Raw genomic sequence first — 21,423 nt, forward strand, 5'->3', positions numbered from 1 at the left:
TTCATTATTCCAAATCTTTATTATTAAAACTAATAGATGCTTAAATATGCTAAAACTGATTAAACGTTTCAAACAAAATTATCGATTACAAAGTAGGGGAAAATGTCCATCTTTGAAAGATTATACAATATAAAGTCTATTTACTGTGTACACATATAGACAACGAATATTAACATTGTAGATTGCAAGCTTATGGCGATAATATGCATGACTTTTTATGTCCAATACATATAATGCACATGCAATGACCAAATTCAATACAAAATGCAGTCAAACCAAAAAATCAATAGTCGATCGGCAGATAACGGTGCAGCAGCATGCGATTCAACAATACGATCTACAGACACATTACATCGCTGTGATGCAACAATTTGGGGATGTTCTGCGGTTCAGCAGTCTGTGATGTGACTTTCAACAGTCAGAGGTGTACTGTGGTCTATGCAGGCCAGCGGGTCGACGTGACGTCATTCTTAACTGGTCTCCACAAAAGTAGACTCTGAAAACAATACCGAACATCTTATATCAACTTTCCATGTCTATATGTTTGTTCTGCTTTTACTTTTTCTTTCCAGATCGAGAACCACCCTATCTTTCCGAACACACAAACATACAGAGCTAAGGCATAAAACCACACAAAGACAGAAGTACACAAGGGACATTTTGAAAATCAAATCAGGAGTTAGGCTGTTATTTACGTGAGCATTCTCATTTTGATGATCACTAGAATAGGGATGGGGCAACGTTGGTGTGCAGCATTAAATATGAATTATACTTAAATTAAAATTACAATTGGAAAAAGGTAAGACTTGTACACGAAGTGGGATGGAAGGATGTGCATTTCTGTATACCTTGTAACTATTTTGCGGGGGTATGCATTATTAATGAAGTCGTATATCATACTGATCGTAAAACATAAAGAATGTGCAATGATGAATGTTTACATGTTGAATTTTCAGAGCTAAAAAGACGCAAACAAAAGCAGTGAATCAATCGTTTGTTTGATTTGAAAGCTGCCGTCATTTTCCTTGTGTCAGCTGCAATGATTGTAACTTTTTTCACATTAAAGGTGATTTATGTCCTCAATTACTATATTCAAACTGGCCAAACAGCGGTATCTTAGAAATTTTGTTCATACATGGCGGTGCTTTAGGACAGAATGATATAGAATTGATGAATAGAAAATAACACAATGTTAGTTTTGAGTTGGACCATATTGTTTAGGTCTTAGTTAGTCTCCTACTGGCGAAGTTCGACGGACTTTTTTCATTATGCTTTGATTTAGGAAGCTGAAAGTTGGTGTACGTGATTCGCTAATGTATGTTTACAGATCAATTTTTAATTTCATCACAATTGATGCAGATTAGTGGACATGTATTGCTATGCCATACCGGGCAGAATTTTAATCCTAAAAATGTAACTGATGAAAGCTATGCCACTTACGATTTGTCTGTTTCCGCCGTAGTGATGGTAATTTTTCTTATAACTATCCCTCTGTTGTAACTCCAGGAGAAATACGAACTTTGTTCACGAAACTCGAGTTGAGCTTGCTGAATACCTCCCAATTTAGAGAGTTCAACAAGCATGGCACTGCGAGTCTGTCCAGAAATGAATGGTCGATTCAAGCTTTAAAACAAAGTTCAACTCGCATAAAAAGTATAGTGATTCAATCATTCAAACATTCATAACTTGCATATATTAAAGTTTAAGTCGTTATTTGAGGTTTACGTTGCATAACAATATCGGACATAGATGGTGTTTACAGAACCTGCTGCAATAAGTGAATCATAATTTCACTTTTTCATTGAACCCCCCCCCCCCCCAATTTTAATAAAAATTTATTGTGAGGTCCATTTAGTCCCAATTTTCAAGATTTTTTCACTTATGCACAAATTCGGCAAAATTGTCCAGATTTTTGTTTCTTATGATGCTAAGCAAATTGTGATACCATGATCAATGAAAATAGTTTATGAAATCATCAAGGGCAAAATTTTGAACCTCAAAATACTTAATTTCTTAACAAATTTGTGCCGTAAAATTCCAATTTTGCATTTGACGTATGATTTCACCGCAATACTTACAGATAAAATTATTTTGAAATTATGTGAAGAAACTAAAAATAGCTTTGTATTCTCTGTATTGTAAAAATATCATATCCATAAAAATTATCTACAAGTAATCCTGCAATAAGGTTTTTTTCCTCAAAAGGCATTTTTCAATGAAATATAAGGTAAAATATAAAATCATGACTCACTTACTGCCAGATACTGAACATTCCGTCATGATTATACACAGAATGCAATTTTTTTAAATTATCAAATTACAAGGATGCATAAAATATACATTATAAAAAGAACGTAAATACAAGCACTAAATTATCACATATTTGGAAGTCAAAGACATCTGTTGGAATCATTTGAATATGACTGCGCATGCTCACCATGCGACAATCATACTACTTGAGTTTAAAAGAATATTTGTATCTACAGTTTTTATTCATATAATGTTTTGAAAGAGTTCTGGAAAACCGGACATTCCATAATCATGGTCATTGTTTTATTTGAACGCAAATGGTTAGTTTGAAGGGGAAATGGTATATTACATCATATCATACCCGCTGAAAATAATCCAATCTGAAATCCCGCTGGTAGTCAAGAATTTCAGTCGTAAAGTCCCGTATAATGGTTGATTAAAATTCCCAAGCTCCAGACGAATTAGATATTGGTGTCCTGAAATATAACAATACTTCACTAAAATTCAATTTCTTGACTAAAATTCTTAAATATAAAACTCTAACCAGTGAAATGTATTTATATACTATAATTATATATATACTATAGCTATATATTACACATACGCGTGATGTATATTTTACTATAGACGCCAACAACCGGTCACGGTAGCTCAGTTCGCTTCGTGATCGGAAGATCGGGAGTTCCAGCCCCGCTCATGCCATGACCGCGTCAAACCTAAGGGCGACATCGGTTCGTAGAAGGCAGGGTTAGTTGGGTAGAGTTCAAATGTCACATTATGTCATATAAGAGTTGAAACCCTCTCCGTTCGAGTGCAACTGGGTAGCCCGAGTTCGTACTTGGGTACAAACGGAAGTCGTCAACATTATGATAAACGGGATGATTTCAGCTTCTCCATCGTCAACTTCCCATATTTATAGAGCAATATTCCATGATCACCTGCATATGGTGTTAATATCTCTCAACTGATTCGATACGCAAGAGCTTGTTCTGCGTATGATCAGTTTTTAAATCGAGTAAGGCTACTGACAAACAAATTAATGGTGCAGGGGTTTCAACACTCATTTAAAGTCAGCATTTCGCATATTCTATGGTCGTTACAACAATATAGTTTGTCAATACAACCTATCATTGGATCAAATGCTGTCTGGCCAATTTCATCCCGATTGTTAGGTCGTTCTTGGCACACTAATTTTGACTACGGATAACTCCGTTTATCTGATCAAGATATAGGGCTCACAACAGGTCGACAGGGGATGCTTAACTCCTCTTGGGCACCTGATCCCATCGCTGGTATATCCAGGGGTCCGTGTTTGCCCAACTCTATTTTGTATTGCTTATCGGAGTTATGGGTTGGTCGCTGTTCGTTATCTTCACCTTTTACAAGGCATTCCTTTCAACATTGTTTAAGTTGACAGAAGAAAGGGAATTAACATATATTTTAGTGAAAGAGGTTAAGTTTTTATAAACTCGTCTTTAGACGGTACGTATTATGTTATGGCGTTGGCTGTCCGAGGTCATGTTTTATTGAGTTTTTTCAGTAACGAGTGCATATACAGCATTTAAATTTGGTCACAACTTCTCCCTCAAGAAGCATAAGAATTAGTTTGCTTTTCTGTCGTTACCTACTTTATGGCTAGAAGTAGGTCAAAGAGATTACGGACTTTTTTCCATTACGGATACAGATATTGCCATGAAATTTAATCACAAGCTTCCTATTGGAGGACTACAGGTTCAGTATGCATTTCAGCTGGATTGGTCCGTCCGTTGGTGACCTACTTTAGGGCTAAAAGTAGGTCAAACAGTTTTCCGGACTTTTTTCATTACGGATGCAGATATTGCCCTGAAATTTAGTTACAAGCTTCTTCTCGGAGGAATAAAAGTTCAGTTTGCATTTCAGCTGGATTGGTGCACCATGACCTACTTTAGGGCTAAAAGTAGGTCAACCGGTTTTCCAGATTTCTTTTCATTTTGGATACAGGTATTGCCCTGAAATTTGGTCACAACCTCTATCTCAGAGAAATACACAATCAGTGTACATTTCAACTTGATCGGTACTCCATGGCCTAATTTAGGACTAAAAGTTGGTCAAAAGTTTCCTGGACTTCTTCTCATCATGGATACAGATATTGCAACCTCTCTATCAGAGAAGTACATAATCAGTTCACATGTCAGATGGATTGGTGCACCATGACCTACTTTAAGGCTTTTCTATTCAGAATATGTGTGATATTAATTCAGAATGCATATTGTGCTTACAGGTTGAATTTCACCGTCCGACGGGCGTATGCTGTATCGTTTGTGGTCTTGTTATCTCCAGTTCTATTGTTAGAATGCAGCTGTATTTTGTTGCTCTCATGTGAATACTAGTCAACGCTCATTATCCCAAATATTTCAAAATATGCTTGACTAACGAAATTAAAAGTACATTATCGAATATGAAAACACTTGATCTTGTAGCCACATTTGATACATATTTGATTGCATCGCATCCCATTTTTATTGGTGTTTTAATAATGTTTTGATCAACGACAGTAAAAATGCATTACCACAAAATGGAACACTCGATCTTGTGGCCAGATAGAATTTCCCCCTGGCTCTGTATTTGATTGCGTTGTATCCGATCGTTGGACAGGGTAAGCCTCCGCAGTCGAAACAGTTTCCCGCCAAGAAGTCACGTGTTCTGGAACACTGAAACGACGCGAATGGGCATGGGGTGTTGATGGATTCCATAAAGAGTGAAATGGAGCGACTGTGACTACAACTTATAATGTTGCCCGTTCCTGATACCAAAAAATAAGATAACGAAAAGTGAATTTAGAATGAAATAGGACATACATTGATATAAAATATGATTTTGAATATTTCCGTCAATTATGCAGGCATGTATGAAAACAAATTTACAATACAAAATATATTACATATATCACAATCCATGAATTTGGGGGGAATAAATGAAAAAGAAACATACCAAAAAGAAAATATTTGGAGAAAATCCCTGAAAAAAATAACACCCCTGATCTTACTAGATGTTCCGTCCTCGTATTCCTCGGTGATGATATTCATAAAGCTTTGTCTGGGGCAGCCGGGTTGATTGCTTCCGCCATTAGGGTAAAAATCCATGTGTCCCACGGGGAGCATCATTCCATATCCTATTGGTATTGAATTGTAGTGTTTTATCGTTAAGTAATTAATCTGACGTTTTTTTGCAACAAAATATTTTACCATAATTGAGCATATTTATTCACAATGTAACCTAATTTTGATAAAATCGAACAATTATATTGTACAATATTCAAGTAGTGTGATGGGAATTCCTAAAAAACAAATGTTGGAAAACATATTTGGAAAAGCTTGCTTAGCCATTGTCTGATCTATGTTACAGAATTAGGCGACAATTTAGATGCTGTTTCGTTATATACTACGTCATTTCTTCACAGTTATTTCGTGGATTATTGATGGCTGAACATGTGAATTTCAGGAAAGGAGTAACGAAGTTAGTCTATTTTTTACAACCTCTTCCGAGGATATACAAGATATGAAGCTTTGTCCTTGTGGCAACAGATTTTTAATTAACACTATTGCATTAGATAAACACAGACCAAAAAAAACCCACACACTCAAGTACAAGACATTTTTGTAGGGAAATCTTTTTTTAACATGATTAGAAAATGTTACTTATCTTGGGCCAAAGTTGACAGTTTTCACTTGTATCTATCTGTCAATACATTGGAATTGGGGATGTATGATTTAATGGGCTGCTTGTTTTACTTATCATTCACCTATCATGAATTGATAAACAGATTTTGAAAAACCACTTCAGTGCGCACGTAAAACGTTCACTTTAAGATTGAATGAACAAGTCGTTCATAGAATTTATCGGTATAGTTGTAAAATTATTGTTTATTTTGCTTTTTTTATATTCCCGGTCAGCGTTGGACATTGTCTATCCTAAACTCTCATCGGCATGTATTTACATGTATCTCTCCGATTCTTAATCCCCCCCCCCTAATTATCTCGTCACGTTTCCATGAGCACAAGGGGCTTATTTAATGTGTTAATTTTCATACATAAAACTAATCAGTGCAACCTTTTAAAACATTTATCCGGCATTATTGAAGCACTTAACAAAAACCCCATTTCTTACACTGTGATATCTTGGAAATAACACCAGAACCTACGCAATGCAAACACAGAAAAGTGGACTTTTGATTTCCGATCGTTATAGATCAAAGAAAATATTATGTAATCCAAACAACATATGGATATCAATTTTTGCTCCATGCCCTGTTAAGAAGTCAGGCAGGTTGGGTTTGCCTTGGAAAAATAGAGATCTTGTTTTGCATCGTATTTCACCTCACACCCTAGCAATGCTGATATATATCGTTGTTACGTTTCATAGAAAAACAAATAACAGTGAGCAAGAAACAGTTGAAGTTCCAGGTCTACTTAGAAATCGAGGCCATTTAGTGCAAATTGGGCAGATTGAATTCCACTATTTTTAACGCTAAGAATTTGAATCTTTTTATGCAAATTTATCAACATTCACATAATTGTGATATAATTCTAATATAAGGGTTTAAATTTGTCCCATCTCACTAAACCTCTCTCCTTGACCTTCTCCCACTTGACCTCTTCTGTACAAACTATGATAAATCTAGGATGGGGATCTGGGAAATACGTCGTTATTTATCCATAGACAGTAATTTTAGTTATAAAAAAACACCTATCACATAAACCATAATTCGAAATATATTGTCCTGGAAATTATATTATTTTAATTTGTTCTATGAAATGAAAACATAGCGAGTCACATGTCTGAGCTGTTAACGCATTAATCCTGGTGCCGTGAACTTTTGCCATGCTGTTAATCATTTAGCTGAATTATTAAATGAATCCATTTCAATATTGGTATTCATTGTCATACATCAATAAATTACAGTCAATCAGTTTCATCCAATGCACCTCTAAAGGACACGTGGTACTATAATGGTAGTTTGTGATTGTCATATTGATCTTTTTCGTTTGCAAAAGAAGAAAGATACAATGTTAAAATAATGTCTATATTCTACTTAAAATCTATATATGATCAATGAAACATTATAGATAATCTACACAGTCATTAGGTTAAAACAACTAATGGTTTAATAGGCGTTCATGCTTTATATAAAATACTAGGAATAAATCAAACAGATTCTCAATAAACTGATTACCAACATGGATGAAGAGTGAGAAAACGTGATTTTGTTAACTTGATTCAGTAATGCTTCTGGATTGTGACACAATGGTTATATTGAATATCAAGATTTCCTGTATCCACACCTCCACTATAATATATCTGTATGCCTGTACTTTTCTCATATCTGCTCCGATAACATGGTATATTAAACTGTGATAAACGTATTTACTCGATACCAGGACTCAATATTTGATACTGAGTCTTATTGCTGTTGGAATTTCTAATGTAATGGGGTTTAACAGAACTTTTAAATTTGATACCAACTATTGTCAACAGATGCTACAACTTCTTTCCTGTCGGAGAGTACTCATTCCCATACAGTGATATTACACAGTTGAGGAATTTCTTAAATGGTAGATATTATTACTGGTCCTTCGGATGAGACCGCAAAAAACCGAGGCCCCTTGTCACAGCAGGTGTGACACGATAGAGATCCCTCCCTGCTCAAAGGCCGGAAGTGCCGAGCATAGGCCTGAATTTTGCAGCCCTTCACCGGCAATTGCGAGGTCTCCATGAGTGAAAGATTCTCAAGAGGGACGTTAAACAATATACAATTAATCAATCCGAGTACTAATACATGTAGTATTACTCGATGACATGATTTATTTATATTGAGTCGTATTACCAGATGTTGCAGTTTTTTCACTGTTCGAGAGCTCCAGTATTGTTACTCAAATACAGGAATTATTTATATCGAGAATCCTTACCCGATGTTAGAACTTCCTGACTGGTTGCGAGTACTAGCATTATTACTCGATCAGACAGGACTTGCATATTGATATCAAGTCTCATTACCCGATGTTAATTTTTTTTTTACTGGTTGACACGTGCCGAGTGCTCTTTATCCAATGTCAAACCTATTATAGCAGTAGCATATTGTTTTGAAGTACTTATTCTTCCAGATTTTCTATACTGTTATCCAGGGTGTTATTGACACAGTCAATTCTTTTTATCTGAACTTGCTACACGTATTGGATGAAGTCTAATCACTCAACACACGTACTTAGTTACACCAGAACGTCACAATTCCCTTTCCAACCTTATTGACTTAATCTCGTCAAATTCCTAATATCTCGACTATTTGCCAGATATCGAGTTTTATATGACTTCTAAGTTACCTGATATCGTGTCGTAGTCAGAACCGTCTGTATGGATGGCGTCCACGAATACAGCATCACTTTGATCTAGACGAATTTGAATATCAAAATTCGCGAAATTTGGCTGGGCAGGATCAAGACCTGAGAGACAGAAGGAATAAAAAATGACGAGGCACACAAAAGATACATGTATGTCTATATTGTTCATAAACGATGAAAACTCTATCTATACTTTGTAGAGGTGAGGGGGATTTGTTCAGTCAAAGTTAATTACTTGTATGTGATTAATAAACTTCTGTTATCTGCGAAAGATAATATACATATTGTTTAGGTTTAACATACTCATATGAACATGTACACTGTATATACAAGATACCTGTGATACGGCCTAATTCCGGAAGTCGTGACCCTGCATATCCGGCGATGTGCGCACCTAAGCTGTGACCAATGAGATGATATTTGGAATTAGTAGTACCGAACATCCTGTTTAACGATGTGATGAGTGCTGCAATTTCTTCCCCCACTACACGGGTGTTCGCTGTTGCCTGGTTATAGGGAAAGCCCGATCCATTCCCCCAGTCCACAAGTATTACATTCTGAGGTTTCTGAAAACGAGAAGTATTGATATTCACAATTTTGTCCAGAAAACGGAAAGACGATTCTGGTAATTCGCAACTTGATTTTGCTGTACATTAAATATGAAGAATTCAGAGGGAATTCCTACGTATGATTTTTTCATTAATCAAAACTAACAAATGACTATGTATTGTTACATACTTTTACATATCAATTAATTGGCTGGGCTTAAATCAGAAAATTATCTAATAACTACAAATTGACTAGTTAAAGTTTAAAACAGGCTGGCTAGTCGCTGTTTACTAATTACCAACTCTGCAGAGGACAAATGTCATTAAAAGTCTTTCTTTCTGAGAGGTTACATACGTAATTACGTACTTTTCTCAATAACTCCATCGCCATGTGGACCATCCACTCCACTCTACCATTTTGCAGAAAGCCATGTATGATGAACACTGTGTCCAGATCAGGCCGAAAGCCAGTCCGTTTATGACTGTTTAGGTCGTTCTCTGAAATAGTTTTTGGTGTTCGTTCGTGGTAGTCGGTGAAGAGATGGAATTTGGTGTCTATATACGAGGGGTTCATAGGGAGAACATCGGTATTGTTTAGAGGTGGTTGAATGCTAAAACATCCAAGCCTAGGATAGCATACCACTTGTCTTTGGTGTGTTTCAGCATCTACAGCTGCTTATAAAAATAGAGTGATTAGATTGATAGTTGGTAAACGTCATGTTAAAGGGATTTCATTGATATTATCAGTTCATTATATAGATAGGTTTATTCAACATTAAGAAATGGATGCTTTGTTTTACCAATCCCTACACTTGTTGTTACAGGTTTTCTCTTATAATGATTTGTTTACATCGCCATTAATTGGGAAGAGGTCGGTACGCATACGAAGTGTATTCTCTATCACATGCAGTTCAAAACAAGTGATCGCTGGAAACATGAATGTACGTATCAAGTATGCGGAATTTTAGTGAAATAAGGAGATCCGAGATTTCCGGAGCACTCTGATTTTCACCTCTTCGTCAAGATTTTCAATTTACGACCTTAACACCCAACAGTCCTCGGGGAATGTTACGAAATACTGTAATTGAATTCGTCAGGGTCAATATTCTCTCTCGAGAAATCCATTTTATGGTTATTTAACAAAATTAATCTTGCACTGTACTTGAACTGAGACAAACGGTCGGGAGATAAAATGCATTGAATTTTATTTTTACAGATTACCTGATTTGATTTTTCTTACTCCATTGTTTTCAAAATTGACGATTGTCTTCATCATAATAAAACTATCATGTTGTAGATTTTAAATTTTAATGGGTGGGTGTTCATGCAAAATTGAAAACACAACTACTAACGGAGTTGTAAATTAAGCATTTATACTCAAAATTTATATGTTGAAAATTTTCATTTATTGTATGATACAAAATACCCAAGATGCCCTACTTCCGGAACATATTAATTTAACCTCTTACACAATTCGAAAACAACATATACACTCAAAAAACAAGATGCATCGAAATGTGTAGGACTCATTAAGGTCATCAGAATAATGAGGGAAATTACGTTTAAGCCACGGTCAGCAACTGTTTAAATATATCGATAAAAAGTTTTACTTACCACAGATATAAGAAACAAATATCAACCCAAGAAATACTAGTATGCTAACTGGCGCCATTGCTGGTTGTGTTTAAGCTATCAACCTGGCGTCTAACCCTACGTTTTCCATCTGTTTATTTTGAAGATAAAATCGCGTTTCCGTCAAAATTCTTCACAAATTGGAAAACAGTTTAGCACTGCTGAGAACTGGTCAGTCTTAACCAATTATGAACGTCAGAAGATATTTCAAAAACAAGATATAAATTTTTCAGATCTGGTAATTGATATATGTTTCAGTCTGAAGTAAAAGGTCTACGGGTCGTATCACTCACCTGAATAGTTGCATTTTTTCGTTGTAAAATTACGGCCCCACTCAAGGCATGTACGGATCAGGGTGTGATTAGCTTGATTATACACTAAATAAGGGCTACTTCATATTAATTTGACACATTGTACCTCTATGGTTAACGAAATGATTTTCGAAGAAAGTTTCTATATGTACCCGGTATTCCTATGCAAAACGTTAAAGTCCTACACGGGACCATAATGTGAATATATATGAACCCACAGTACATGAGTATGCGTGTATATTTGTTTTACTAACTGTACCCTTGTGTTTCTTAGAAGATTTATGTAAATTTTCAAACCCGTCATATACAAATGTAGTCCACCAAGTCAGACTGTGCACAAATTGTCCAGTGCTCTGGGGTCATAGTGTGAATTTACCCCACACATTAAGGTGGCTCACTATAGCAAGACTTATACATTTAATGACATACGTCACAAGATAGCGATTCAAATGTTTTGTGAAATTACTTGTATCGATCGATTTGTTTGTATATCTAACGTACATGTAGCTCAGTGGATAAGGTATCAACAAATCTTGAGTTCAAATCAGCCAGTGTCTTTTGTTCATATTTATTGAAGTAAATTTTTGAAAATCACGGGTTTATTTTCAATCCAAAATTGCATATTTTTACCTTTTTGACTTCTTACATATCACCATACCTTTCATAATTAATCATTTAGTGCTGATTTGACCTCTTTCAAGGTGTACTGTGTGGTGAGCCAGCTTAATTTGAAATATACCACTCTCATGGTTTTGAGAGAAAACACTTTAAAGAATTTTCCTAGATATTACTAAAACGAACTTTGAATCCCTTTTGTGGTTTCGATCTGGCCCCTTGAGACATTGAATCTATACTACAAGATAGTGTTTGGATATCAATAAGACAAACTGCTGCCTTTGAGAATATTTCTCAAAAGAAATTTTCTATATAATTCAATGTAAAAAATCAAACTCTCATTGTGGCTCCGCCCTGGCTTCGGGTATCATGGTTATTCATCATTCATGTTTAAGGAAGCTTCTATGCAAGTTAGGGTTTTTCTGGTGCAGTAGTTCTAGAGAAGATTTTTAAACGACTTTCCTTTTCAACACCCCCCCCCCCCCCCCCCCCACACACAATTTCTCAATTATGAGAAGCGTGATCGGTCCTTTATTTCAAGAAACTTTAATCCCATTTTCTCAAGAATGTGTCGTGTCAATGCAAGTTTGGTTGAAATTGATCCAGTAGTTTTGGAGAAGTTGAAAATGTAGAAAAAAATATTTACACTAACAACGGCGTCGACAAATGTTGATAAGAATAGCTCATGGCCACTTTCACTTTCTGTTCATAGGACTGCAAATACTTCAGATTGTAACTTCCCTCTTTGATAGTCAAATACATTTTTTAATGCGACAATGCTGTGTTCAAACATTCTTGTAAGCATTTTTAATTTCAAAAGTTAATAAAAAGAAATGAATATAAGAGTAATTTATTTCAATTCAACACTTTTGATACACAACAGACAGAATTAATTCAGGAAACACGTGGTTTGTTTTCAGTCAAACTAAACCTTATTGTCATGGATTCGGCTTTTGAAAATGATATTGAAAGTTTTCGACGTATAAATGATATTGTAAAAGGGACACTTACAGTTAGCGAGATATTTCTCTGATTTCGTGTATATAGGTGTATCTTGGATGGAAACGCGAGTTTCCGCAGAATTGAAACCATGTGGAAACCTGACATTGAAGTTTTCTGTATGGTTTCTGCAGTGTGTAAACTATTACATATGTATATAGTTTCCGTAAGATTCCGTCAAGTTTCAGGCTGCGATTCCTAATGGTTTTCGCAATACTGAAACTCACCTGACGCACAAGTAAAATTCAATGTGTTTATCAAAATGATGTATATATGTATATAAAAAAAATCGAATGCGATTGAAATATCTTTATTTTAGGTGGGAAAATAAAACTAAGTACTTTTATATACCATACCGTTAGAATTCACCCAAATGAACAAAACTGTGATGAAATGTGATAAAGACAATATTGCATGTGTTCTTAGTGTTAATTACTGAATACTATTTTAGAGACTCAGAAAAAGCGAAAAGTTTTACAAGTTTTGATAACAAAGGAAAACATGTCGATTTTTTTTACATCACAACATACAGGGAATTTGAAGAGAGAGAAAAAACCCACTGATACAGGTGGCCACAAAAGTAAGTCATGCCAATGATGTGGATTGAAATAAAATGGGAATTCTCTTATAATCTCATGATCACATGTTCATTGTGTTGCCTCATAATTTTTTGGAATGTTATAAACATGGTAACATTTACTATGTGAAAAACTGTAAGGCAAATATAAGTAGTAAAAAAATGTATATAAATTCTTTAAAAATTGATTGTACATCACTTAATTGGAAATGAAACACGTGTGAAAACATTTGTGAATGAGTTAGTCGTTTTCAATGTCATCCACAAAACGTGTGTTTGAACTCTTTGTCACCCCATGCTTCTTCAGCGTGTTATTGAGTAGTAACATATGGACGTCATTCGCAGAGCACACTCGCAAGGGGACCGATTGTCTTCCGTTCAAAGAAGAAAGAGAGGTGCTTTTGAGGTTCGAAAAACTAGAGGCGTTCAGTGTGCTCCTTCCTGGACATGCGTGAATGTACTGGCTGTCCTGAGAGAAAATGGACCCACATCGCTGTCTAGACACCGGAGGGTCACACAAACAGTGGAAGCAAAACACACAACAGTTAGCGCTGTCTACATCAAATGGTTTCTGTGGTAATGAGTTCAGGTCAGGCTGGCCTCGATTACAGATGTACTTCACGCCAGATATTATTTTCCACAGGAGTTCTCTCCGGAGTAGTATATAAACCCAAGGATCCAGAATTTGATTAAATGAGGCTAGCCGGATAAGCTGCAAGTCCAAAAGGGTATTGCAAACGAGGCCCGTTTGATTCATAATAACCCGAACCTGTAGAATAGAGAACAGTGTTAAATTAGTTAGGTTTATTGCCTCTTCGAATCATGCCATGAACACGTGTTGTTTATTTAGTATTTTACCACGAGGTAGTTCTGTTTTTTTAAGATATAAGTTTTCACTGTTTTTATGGTCCAACAAGACAACGTAATTAAGACTAAAAAATTACATTTTTGGTAATTAAAAGGACAGAAAAGGGGCATATAGTTATACGTCAATGTAATTACAAAATTTGACACCCACGAAAAATACCAACGAGTGTGATCGAATATAAAGTGATGTCATGGACACATGCTTTTAGCTCGAACGAGGGAAATATGTAAAATCGCCCAGTATACATGCTATATATTTGCTTACATCATGTGTTAAAACAAAATATGAAATTTTATATAAGTTCTGTTAAAAGTATTAGCGCTTTCGACCTATGGAGAAACAGACTTATACCAACTTTTCTGGCACGCAAGAAGAAAAAAATGAGATACACACTTTCATGCTCTACTTTTGCTTTGTCAAAGCAGCACTCATAAATCGTAGTTAATATTAACGAATACCATTAAAATCCCAGGGAGAGATATTGAATATATGACAGGTTTTACATTCGCTTTCGACGCAGAACTGTGATAGGATTAGCAATATTTAATCTGACATAAGAAAACCATGAAATTATCATTTAGCTGTCGTATATGAAGTTAAATTGATTTTTCGTTCTCGCTGTCTAACGTATTACTATTTTGATAGTGTAGCGGTTCATTTCCATGTTTGTTAATTTTTTTCCCAACCTATCTATTCCTTCTGTAAATTTGAACATCGTGAATAAAATATTACTGAGTCATCCAAATCGACATAGAAATAGACACGTTTCCGGTTGTCCCCTGCTGCTGAGCCTTTCTCCTCTTCAAATGATACATAGTCACATGTGTTATTGGTAAAGTACCAACATTGTGTAAAGATTTTTCTCCAGTGGGATTTCAGATAACGTCAATCATGAAAATGAATATCATCAAATGGCATATTGAAATTTTACTCCACCAAGGTAGAATATTGATTTCATTGATATTCGAACAAAACTGTAGGAAGAATTAATGTAAATGTTTCCTGCTAATCCTTTGTATTAGCAGAAAACAGCTACAATTGTGACAAGACTTCAAAAAACAAACCAAAAAAACAAGGGAATTCGACCATTGAAACGATACTTTTCATATTTAAAAGAAAGAAAGAAGTAAAACAAGCATTCTGAGAGTATTGCATGGCAATACATAGTCCCCTACCGGTTGCAAAAATTAATGTACCACAACATTATTCAAAGTTCATTATGTAGGTTATGGTAAAAGGGAAAATTGGGGGACCAGGATAGGAAATCAACTACTATTCGAGTAGAGACTAGACCAGGGGGAAAAAAGAGAAATTTATAATTAGGTTTAATTAGGTCTTTAACCGAGTCAATAAACTGTGACATGTAGGTGATCATGAATAATTTAGCTATGTTGTTGTATTACTATGCTAGAAGTTTTAATGAGTGTAGTACTCTTTTCTACTGAGATAAGAAACTTGGATGTAAACTAACAATTCATGCTATTTTTCTAAGTTCAAGGGCCATAACTTAATGAAAAATCAACGGACTGAGACAAAATTCGAACTTGATCTAACTTGTTATGGCAAAGTAATGTACCAAATTTCAAATGAATATCTGCAAGCGCTTAAAAAAAAAAAGTCCGGGAAACTAATAATTCATGCTATTGTTCTAAGTTCAAGGGCCATAACTTAGTGAAAAATAAACGGACCGAGACGAAACTCGAACTTGGCCTGTAACTTGTTACGGCAAAGCAATGTACCAAATACCAAATGAATATCTGCAAGCACAACCAAAAAAGTCCGGAAAACTGATAATTCACACTATTTCTCTAATTAAGTCCAAGGGCCATAACGAAGTAAAAAATCAACGGACCGGGACCAAATTCGAACTTGATCAGTAACTCGTTATGGCAAAACAATGTACTAAATATAAAATAAATATCTGCAAGAACATAGAAAAAAAAGTGCGGAAAACTGGACAGACGGACGGACAGAGCGCAAACCTAAAGTCCCCTTCGACTTCGTCGGTCTGGGACTAACAAGGCATATATGTGAATTCAACATGCTTGTAAACGCGCACCTGCATGGTTTGCGATCTAGCATTATATGCTTCATGTGCCACGATGCTTATATTCATTTGTCACCTGGTATTCTACTCCCCAGAGGCATCATGTGAACTTAGAGTGTTTCATCAATTTCACAATTTTTACGGACAATTTAGTTAAAGCTACACGTATTTTTTTTTTTTATAAAAGGAAACCATTTTATTACATAATATGGTTTAGTGTTTAATATATTTTTTAAAACATCTGATATAATTTTTATCATTTATATGAAACAAAAATAAGAATAAAATGTGACGCAAAGAAATATTGCACTATTCTCAAAGAACATATACTGTATTGTGACGTCGTCCGCGGCCATCATATGACGCGGAAAAGCAGCAGACCGTTTTATACTGTAACAAGAGATGTTTGTAAAACACATATGCTCCCCATGGTGCAAAATTGAAAAGGGTTATTCACACACATCATTTAATTGATAGTAGTATCATCAATTCAAAATATTGAGCAGACAATATCTTCCTATGTCAAGAGTGGATTGACCATGTGACCTAAAAAGCAATAGGGGTCATCTACTCCTTATGCTGTACCAGTGTACCAAGTTTGGTGTCAATCAAGCTAATAATTCTTAAAATATAGGAGACAATATATTACTATGTCCAGTTCAACCACTGACCTTTGAGTGTGTGACCTCAAAATCAATAGGGGTCATCTTCTTCTGAAGATGTACCAGTGTACTAAGTTTGATGTCTGTCAAGCAAAGGGTTCTCAAAATATTGAGGGACAGTATATTCCAATATCCAGTTTGACCCTTGACCTTTAAACATGTGACCTCAAAATCAATAGGGGTCAACTTCTCCTGAAGATGTACCAGTGTACCAAGTTTGATGTCTGTCAAGCAAAGGGTTCTCAAGATATTGAGCGGACAGTATATTCCTATGTCCAGTTTGACCCTTAACCTTTGACCATGTGACCTCAAAATTAATAGGGGTCGTCTTCTCCTGAAGATGTACCAAGTTTGATGTCTGTCAAGCAAAGGGTTCTCTAGACATTGAGTGGTCAGTATATTCCTATGTCCAGTTTGACCTTTGATCATGTGACCTCAAAATCAATAGGGGTCATCTCCTCTTTAGGATGTACCAGTGTATCAAGTCTGATGTGTGTCAAGCAAAGGGTTCTCAAGATATTGAGCGGACATTATATTCCTATGTCCAGAGTAGATTGACCCTTGACCTTTTGACCTGAAAAACATTAGGGATTCTCTTCTACTCATAACTAACCCACTTATCAAATATCATTATCATCAAGCGAATGGTTCTCAAGATATTGAGCGGACAACATGTGGTCTACCGACCGACAGGTGCAAAGCAATATGCCCCTCTTCTTTGAAGGGGGCATAATTATAGAGAATATCGATCAACCATCAAATTGTACCGGTACGTTACGACCGAAATCAAATTATGGCAATATCCTTATCGTTGCCTACAAGTATGTCAAGATTCTGTTGGATATACATGTACCTCATTAAGAATACTTACTTGTTAGTTTACTAATTTCTTGAAAATTAAAGCCAAATTGATGATGGGCATTATACCTTTGACACAGGATAGACTAAAAGATCACCGAATATTGTAGGTCTCTCAATTAATTATAGTCACACATGACGTTTGTTACAAAAGGGATATTTTAGAGGCAAATTTCTGTTTATTTGTTATATCCTGGTCTTCACTCCACAGATTCCAAACACATAGAAGATTAAAAATGGAAAAAGAGACCCAGAAGCAATGAAATTTGCAATTTTTGAAATATTTAATTCTCATTTTGTCAGGATTGATCCCGAATACAAAAGCTACCTCGGTTAAAGTGTTGGCTTCCAGAAATATTAGTTCTGGGTAAATTCTATTTTGGAGTACCAGCGTCTTTGTTTTTATTTATTTTGATACTTTGATATAATTCAGCTTCCAAGGCAATGGCTATCTTAATGTATGATTTTCTGAATCTAGTACAAGGTAAGAAATACTTCTTTTGCGACTAGGTATCACTATATGAATTGTGAAATGTAATTATTAAATCTTAGCCAAAGTATCAAAATAAACACTACTTGTATTCAAACAGTTAAACAGTGGAAAACTTGCCCTGTCTATTTGAAATAGTATATTTTCATACATCACAAACTACTTTCACCGGTTCAACGTGCGGTTAAATGACTGATATTAAACACCTATCAGCTCTATTATGAATACTTTTTTTTTCGGAAAAAGGCAATTGAGACCAGTCAACAAACTCATTTTTATTTTGTTTTTGGGATATTCTCATTCAAAATGGAAGAAGCTAATGCAATTAATATCTGATTTTCTAGAGCATTTTAAATCATACGCATTGAATGTTATTTCGTGATTATGTGAAGAGAAGGCGAGAATGATCTCTTATCAGCAACCAATGATTTAACAGCTACACGTTATTACACGTACAGACAGCGTAAACTGGGGCTAATCTCCTCTAGTCATCTGATTTTATTATTTGCTTTGGAAATGTAAAAAGTTGTCTTACGAACGTATCGGATAAACCCTTTTCCGAGTTTTTCTAGATTTTAGTAATATACTTCCTATTAAGTATATCCCTTGAGAAATTATTGTTGGAAATGCACGGAGCGGTAGATTAAGAATATCGCTTTGCAGTCATAGATTTGGTTTCCCACCTCAATTGACTGGCATTTGACAGTATAGTTTGGTGGCAGTAAGCGCGACATTGCTTTGATTGCCGTGTCATAGGTATGGATGACACAGGGGTTTACATCTACTCAGTGCAACAAAGCCCCACGAATATCAGTTTAAATCAATGATCTAATTTTTGAAAACTAGGATTTTCTGATCAGGTCACTCGAACCATCGCTTTTAGGGAGAAAAAGGAGCGAGAGTTCGAAGAGTGAGAGACGACATGCACTGTCATTGTTCTTTGACCAAGAACACTCTATCCTCTTGCCTTCGTCCTTTCCCTTCCTCGCGTGAGGAAATTTCGAAACCCCTTATCCAAGATGAATTGCTTGATTACCAAGTTCTTCCATCTTGACTACACCAATACTGAAATGAGATTACTACTATCTACTATCTCTAAACAGTTTAACTACGAATAGTACTTCAGAAGTCCTTTATAAGTTATCAAAATGCAGATGTGAATGTTATATTGGTGTGTTGTTTTGTGTTGCATATGCACGATTACCTCCCCCCCCCCCGGGTCGTACTTTTTTGCAAAAGCCGTATGCTTTTGAACTGCATCGAAACTAGGTAAACGGTACGTCGCACGATGAAGGCGTTCCGAATTTTCTGAGTTGTTTTTCATAGATTATCAAACCCAAATTTACTATGTGACATTTAGCAATTAGGATATACATGTACGCTATATGTTTATGAACTGAATGAAAAATATACAGTTCTGAATAAGACTATTTTATCCCTGCTAAAAAAACAAGAGGCCCATGGGCCACATCGCTCACCTGAGTCACCTTGGTCCATATCAGAAGATTTTCCATATCTACATGTATTTGCATGTAAAACCGTAGTCCCTATTATGGCCCCAAACCTACCCCTGGAGGCCATGGTTTTTGCAAACTTGAATCTACACTATGTCAGAAAGCTTTCATGTAAATATGAACTTCTTTGGCCCAATGGTTCTTGAGAAGAAGACTTTTAAAGATTTTTCCTATATATTTGTATGTAAAACTTTGATCCCCTATTGTGGCCCCATCCTACCCCAGGGGGGCATAATTTCAACAAACCTGAATCTGCACTATATCAGAAAGCTTTCATATAATCTCAGCTTTTCTGGCTTAGTGGTTCTGGGAAGAAGATTTTTAAAGATTTTTCCTATATATTTGTATGTAAAACTTTGATCCCCTATTGTGGCCCCATCCGACCCCCCCGGGGGGGCATGATCTTAGCAATTTATAATCTGCACTATATCAGGAAGTTTTCATATAAATCTCAGCTTTTCTGGCTCAGTGGTTCTTGAGAAGAAGATTTTAAAAGATTTTTCCTATAAATTTGTATGTAAAACTTTGATGACCCCCTTGAGGCCCCATTCAATCCCCGGGGTCCATGATTTTAACGAACTTGAATCTGCACTATATAAAAAAAAAAAAACCAAAAAAACCCCCAAAAAACCCCAAAAAACCCAAAAAACTTTGACCCCCTATTGTGGCTCCATCCAACCCCCGGGGGCCATGATTTTAATAATTTAGAATCTGCATTATATAAGGAAGCTTTCATATAAATCTCAGCTATTCTGGCTAAGTGGTTCTTGAGAAGAAGATTTTTAAAGATTTTCCCTATATATTTGTATGTAAAATTTTGATCCCCTATTGTGGCCCCATCCGACCCCCGGGGGCCATGATTTTAACAATTTAGAATTTGCATTATATAAGGAAGCTTTCATATAAATCTCAGCTTTTCTGGCTCAGTGGTTCTTGAGAAGAAGATTTTTAAGATTTCCCCTATATATTTGTATGTAAAACTTTGATCCCCTATTGTGGCTCCATCCGACCCCCGGGGGCCATGATTTTAACAATTTAGAATTTGCATTATATAAGGAAGCTTTCATATAAATCTCAGCTTTTCTGGCTCAGTGGTTCTTGAGAAGAAGATTTTTAAGATTTCCCCTATATATTTGTATGTAAAACTTTGATCCCCTATTGTGGCCCCATCCGACCCCCAGGGGCCATGATTTTAACAATTTAGAATCTGCATTATATAAGGATGCTTTCATATAAATCTCAGCTTTTCTGGCTCAGTGGTTCTTGAGAAGAAGATTTTTAAGATTTCCCCTATATATTTGTATGTAAAACTTTGATCCCCTATTGTGGCTCCATCCGACCCCCGGGGGCCATGATTTTAACAATTTAGAATTTGCATTATATAAGGAAGCTTTCATATAAATCTCAGCTTTTCTGGCTCAGTGGTTCTTGAGAAGAAGATTTTTAAGATTTCCCCTATATATTTGTATGTAAAACTTTGATCCCCTATTGTGGCCCCATCCGACCCCCAGGGGCCATGATTTTAACAATTTAGAATCTGCATTATATAAGGATGCTTTCATATAAATCTCAGCTTTTCTGGCTCAGTGGTTCTTGAGAAGAAGATTTTTAAAGATTTTCCCTATATATTTGTATGTAAAACTTTGATCCCCTATTGTGGTCCCATCCGACCCCCGGG

The 21,423-nt window shown here is 35.7% G+C and overlaps 2 protein-coding genes across 20 annotated transcripts in view; both read right to left on the reverse strand.

The window, feature by feature from the left end:
• On the reverse strand, nucleotides 1-10,939 carry LOC125671497 (inactive pancreatic lipase-related protein 1-like). Of its 2 annotated transcripts, none has more exons than XM_048907261.1 (9): nucleotides 10,787-10,939; nucleotides 9,540-9,844; nucleotides 8,962-9,190; nucleotides 8,607-8,726; nucleotides 5,276-5,401; nucleotides 4,799-5,032; nucleotides 2,612-2,726; nucleotides 1,441-1,623; nucleotides 1-496 (listed from the first exon to the last, which is right to left on the reverse strand). In XM_048907261.1, exons 1-9 carry the CDS (start codon nucleotides 10,842-10,844, stop codon nucleotides 412-414), a joined length of 1,455 nt encoding a protein of 484 aa, XP_048763218.1. In that variant the 5' UTR covers nucleotides 10,845-10,939; the 3' UTR covers nucleotides 1-411. The 2 variants fall into 2 exon arrangements, with proteins under 2 accessions (XP_048763218.1, XP_048763217.1); XM_048907260.2 differs by having other exon boundaries at nucleotides 9,540-9,847; nucleotides 10,787-10,926.
• A 1,625-nt stretch (nucleotides 10,940-12,564) lies between these two features.
• LOC125669600 (prostaglandin E2 receptor EP4 subtype-like) overlaps nucleotides 12,565-21,423 on the reverse strand; it is a 48,867-nt gene continuing 40,008 nt past the window's right edge. For all 18 annotated transcript variants that reach the window (XM_048904230.2, XM_048904219.2, XM_048904215.2 and 15 more), the window contains one exon: nucleotides 12,565-14,075. In XM_048904230.2, coding sequence (XP_048760187.1) covers nucleotides 13,548-14,075 — 528 coding nt within the window. In that variant the 3' untranslated portion in view covers nucleotides 12,565-13,547. The remainder of the gene's footprint in view (nucleotides 14,076-21,423) is intronic.

This window comes from Ostrea edulis, chromosome 4 (assembly GCF_947568905.1).
Source record: "Ostrea edulis chromosome 4, xbOstEdul1.1, whole genome shotgun sequence".
NCBI classification, from domain to species: Eukaryota; Metazoa; Mollusca; class Bivalvia; order Ostreida; family Ostreidae; genus Ostrea; species Ostrea edulis.

Coding starts and splice junctions, on each gene's coding strand:
- LOC125671497 (XM_048907260.2), bottom strand. CDS start 10,844: ATGGCGCCAGTTAGCATACTAGTATTTCTTGGGTTGATATTTGTTTCT. Junction 9,848..10,786: donor ATTTGTTTCTTATATCTGTG/GTAAGTAAAACT, acceptor TATTTTTATAAG/CAGCTGTAGATGCTGAAACA. Junction 497..1,440: donor ACGGCGGAAACAGACAAATC/GTAAGTGGCATA, acceptor TATTGTTTTCAG/AGTCTACTTTTGTGGAGACC.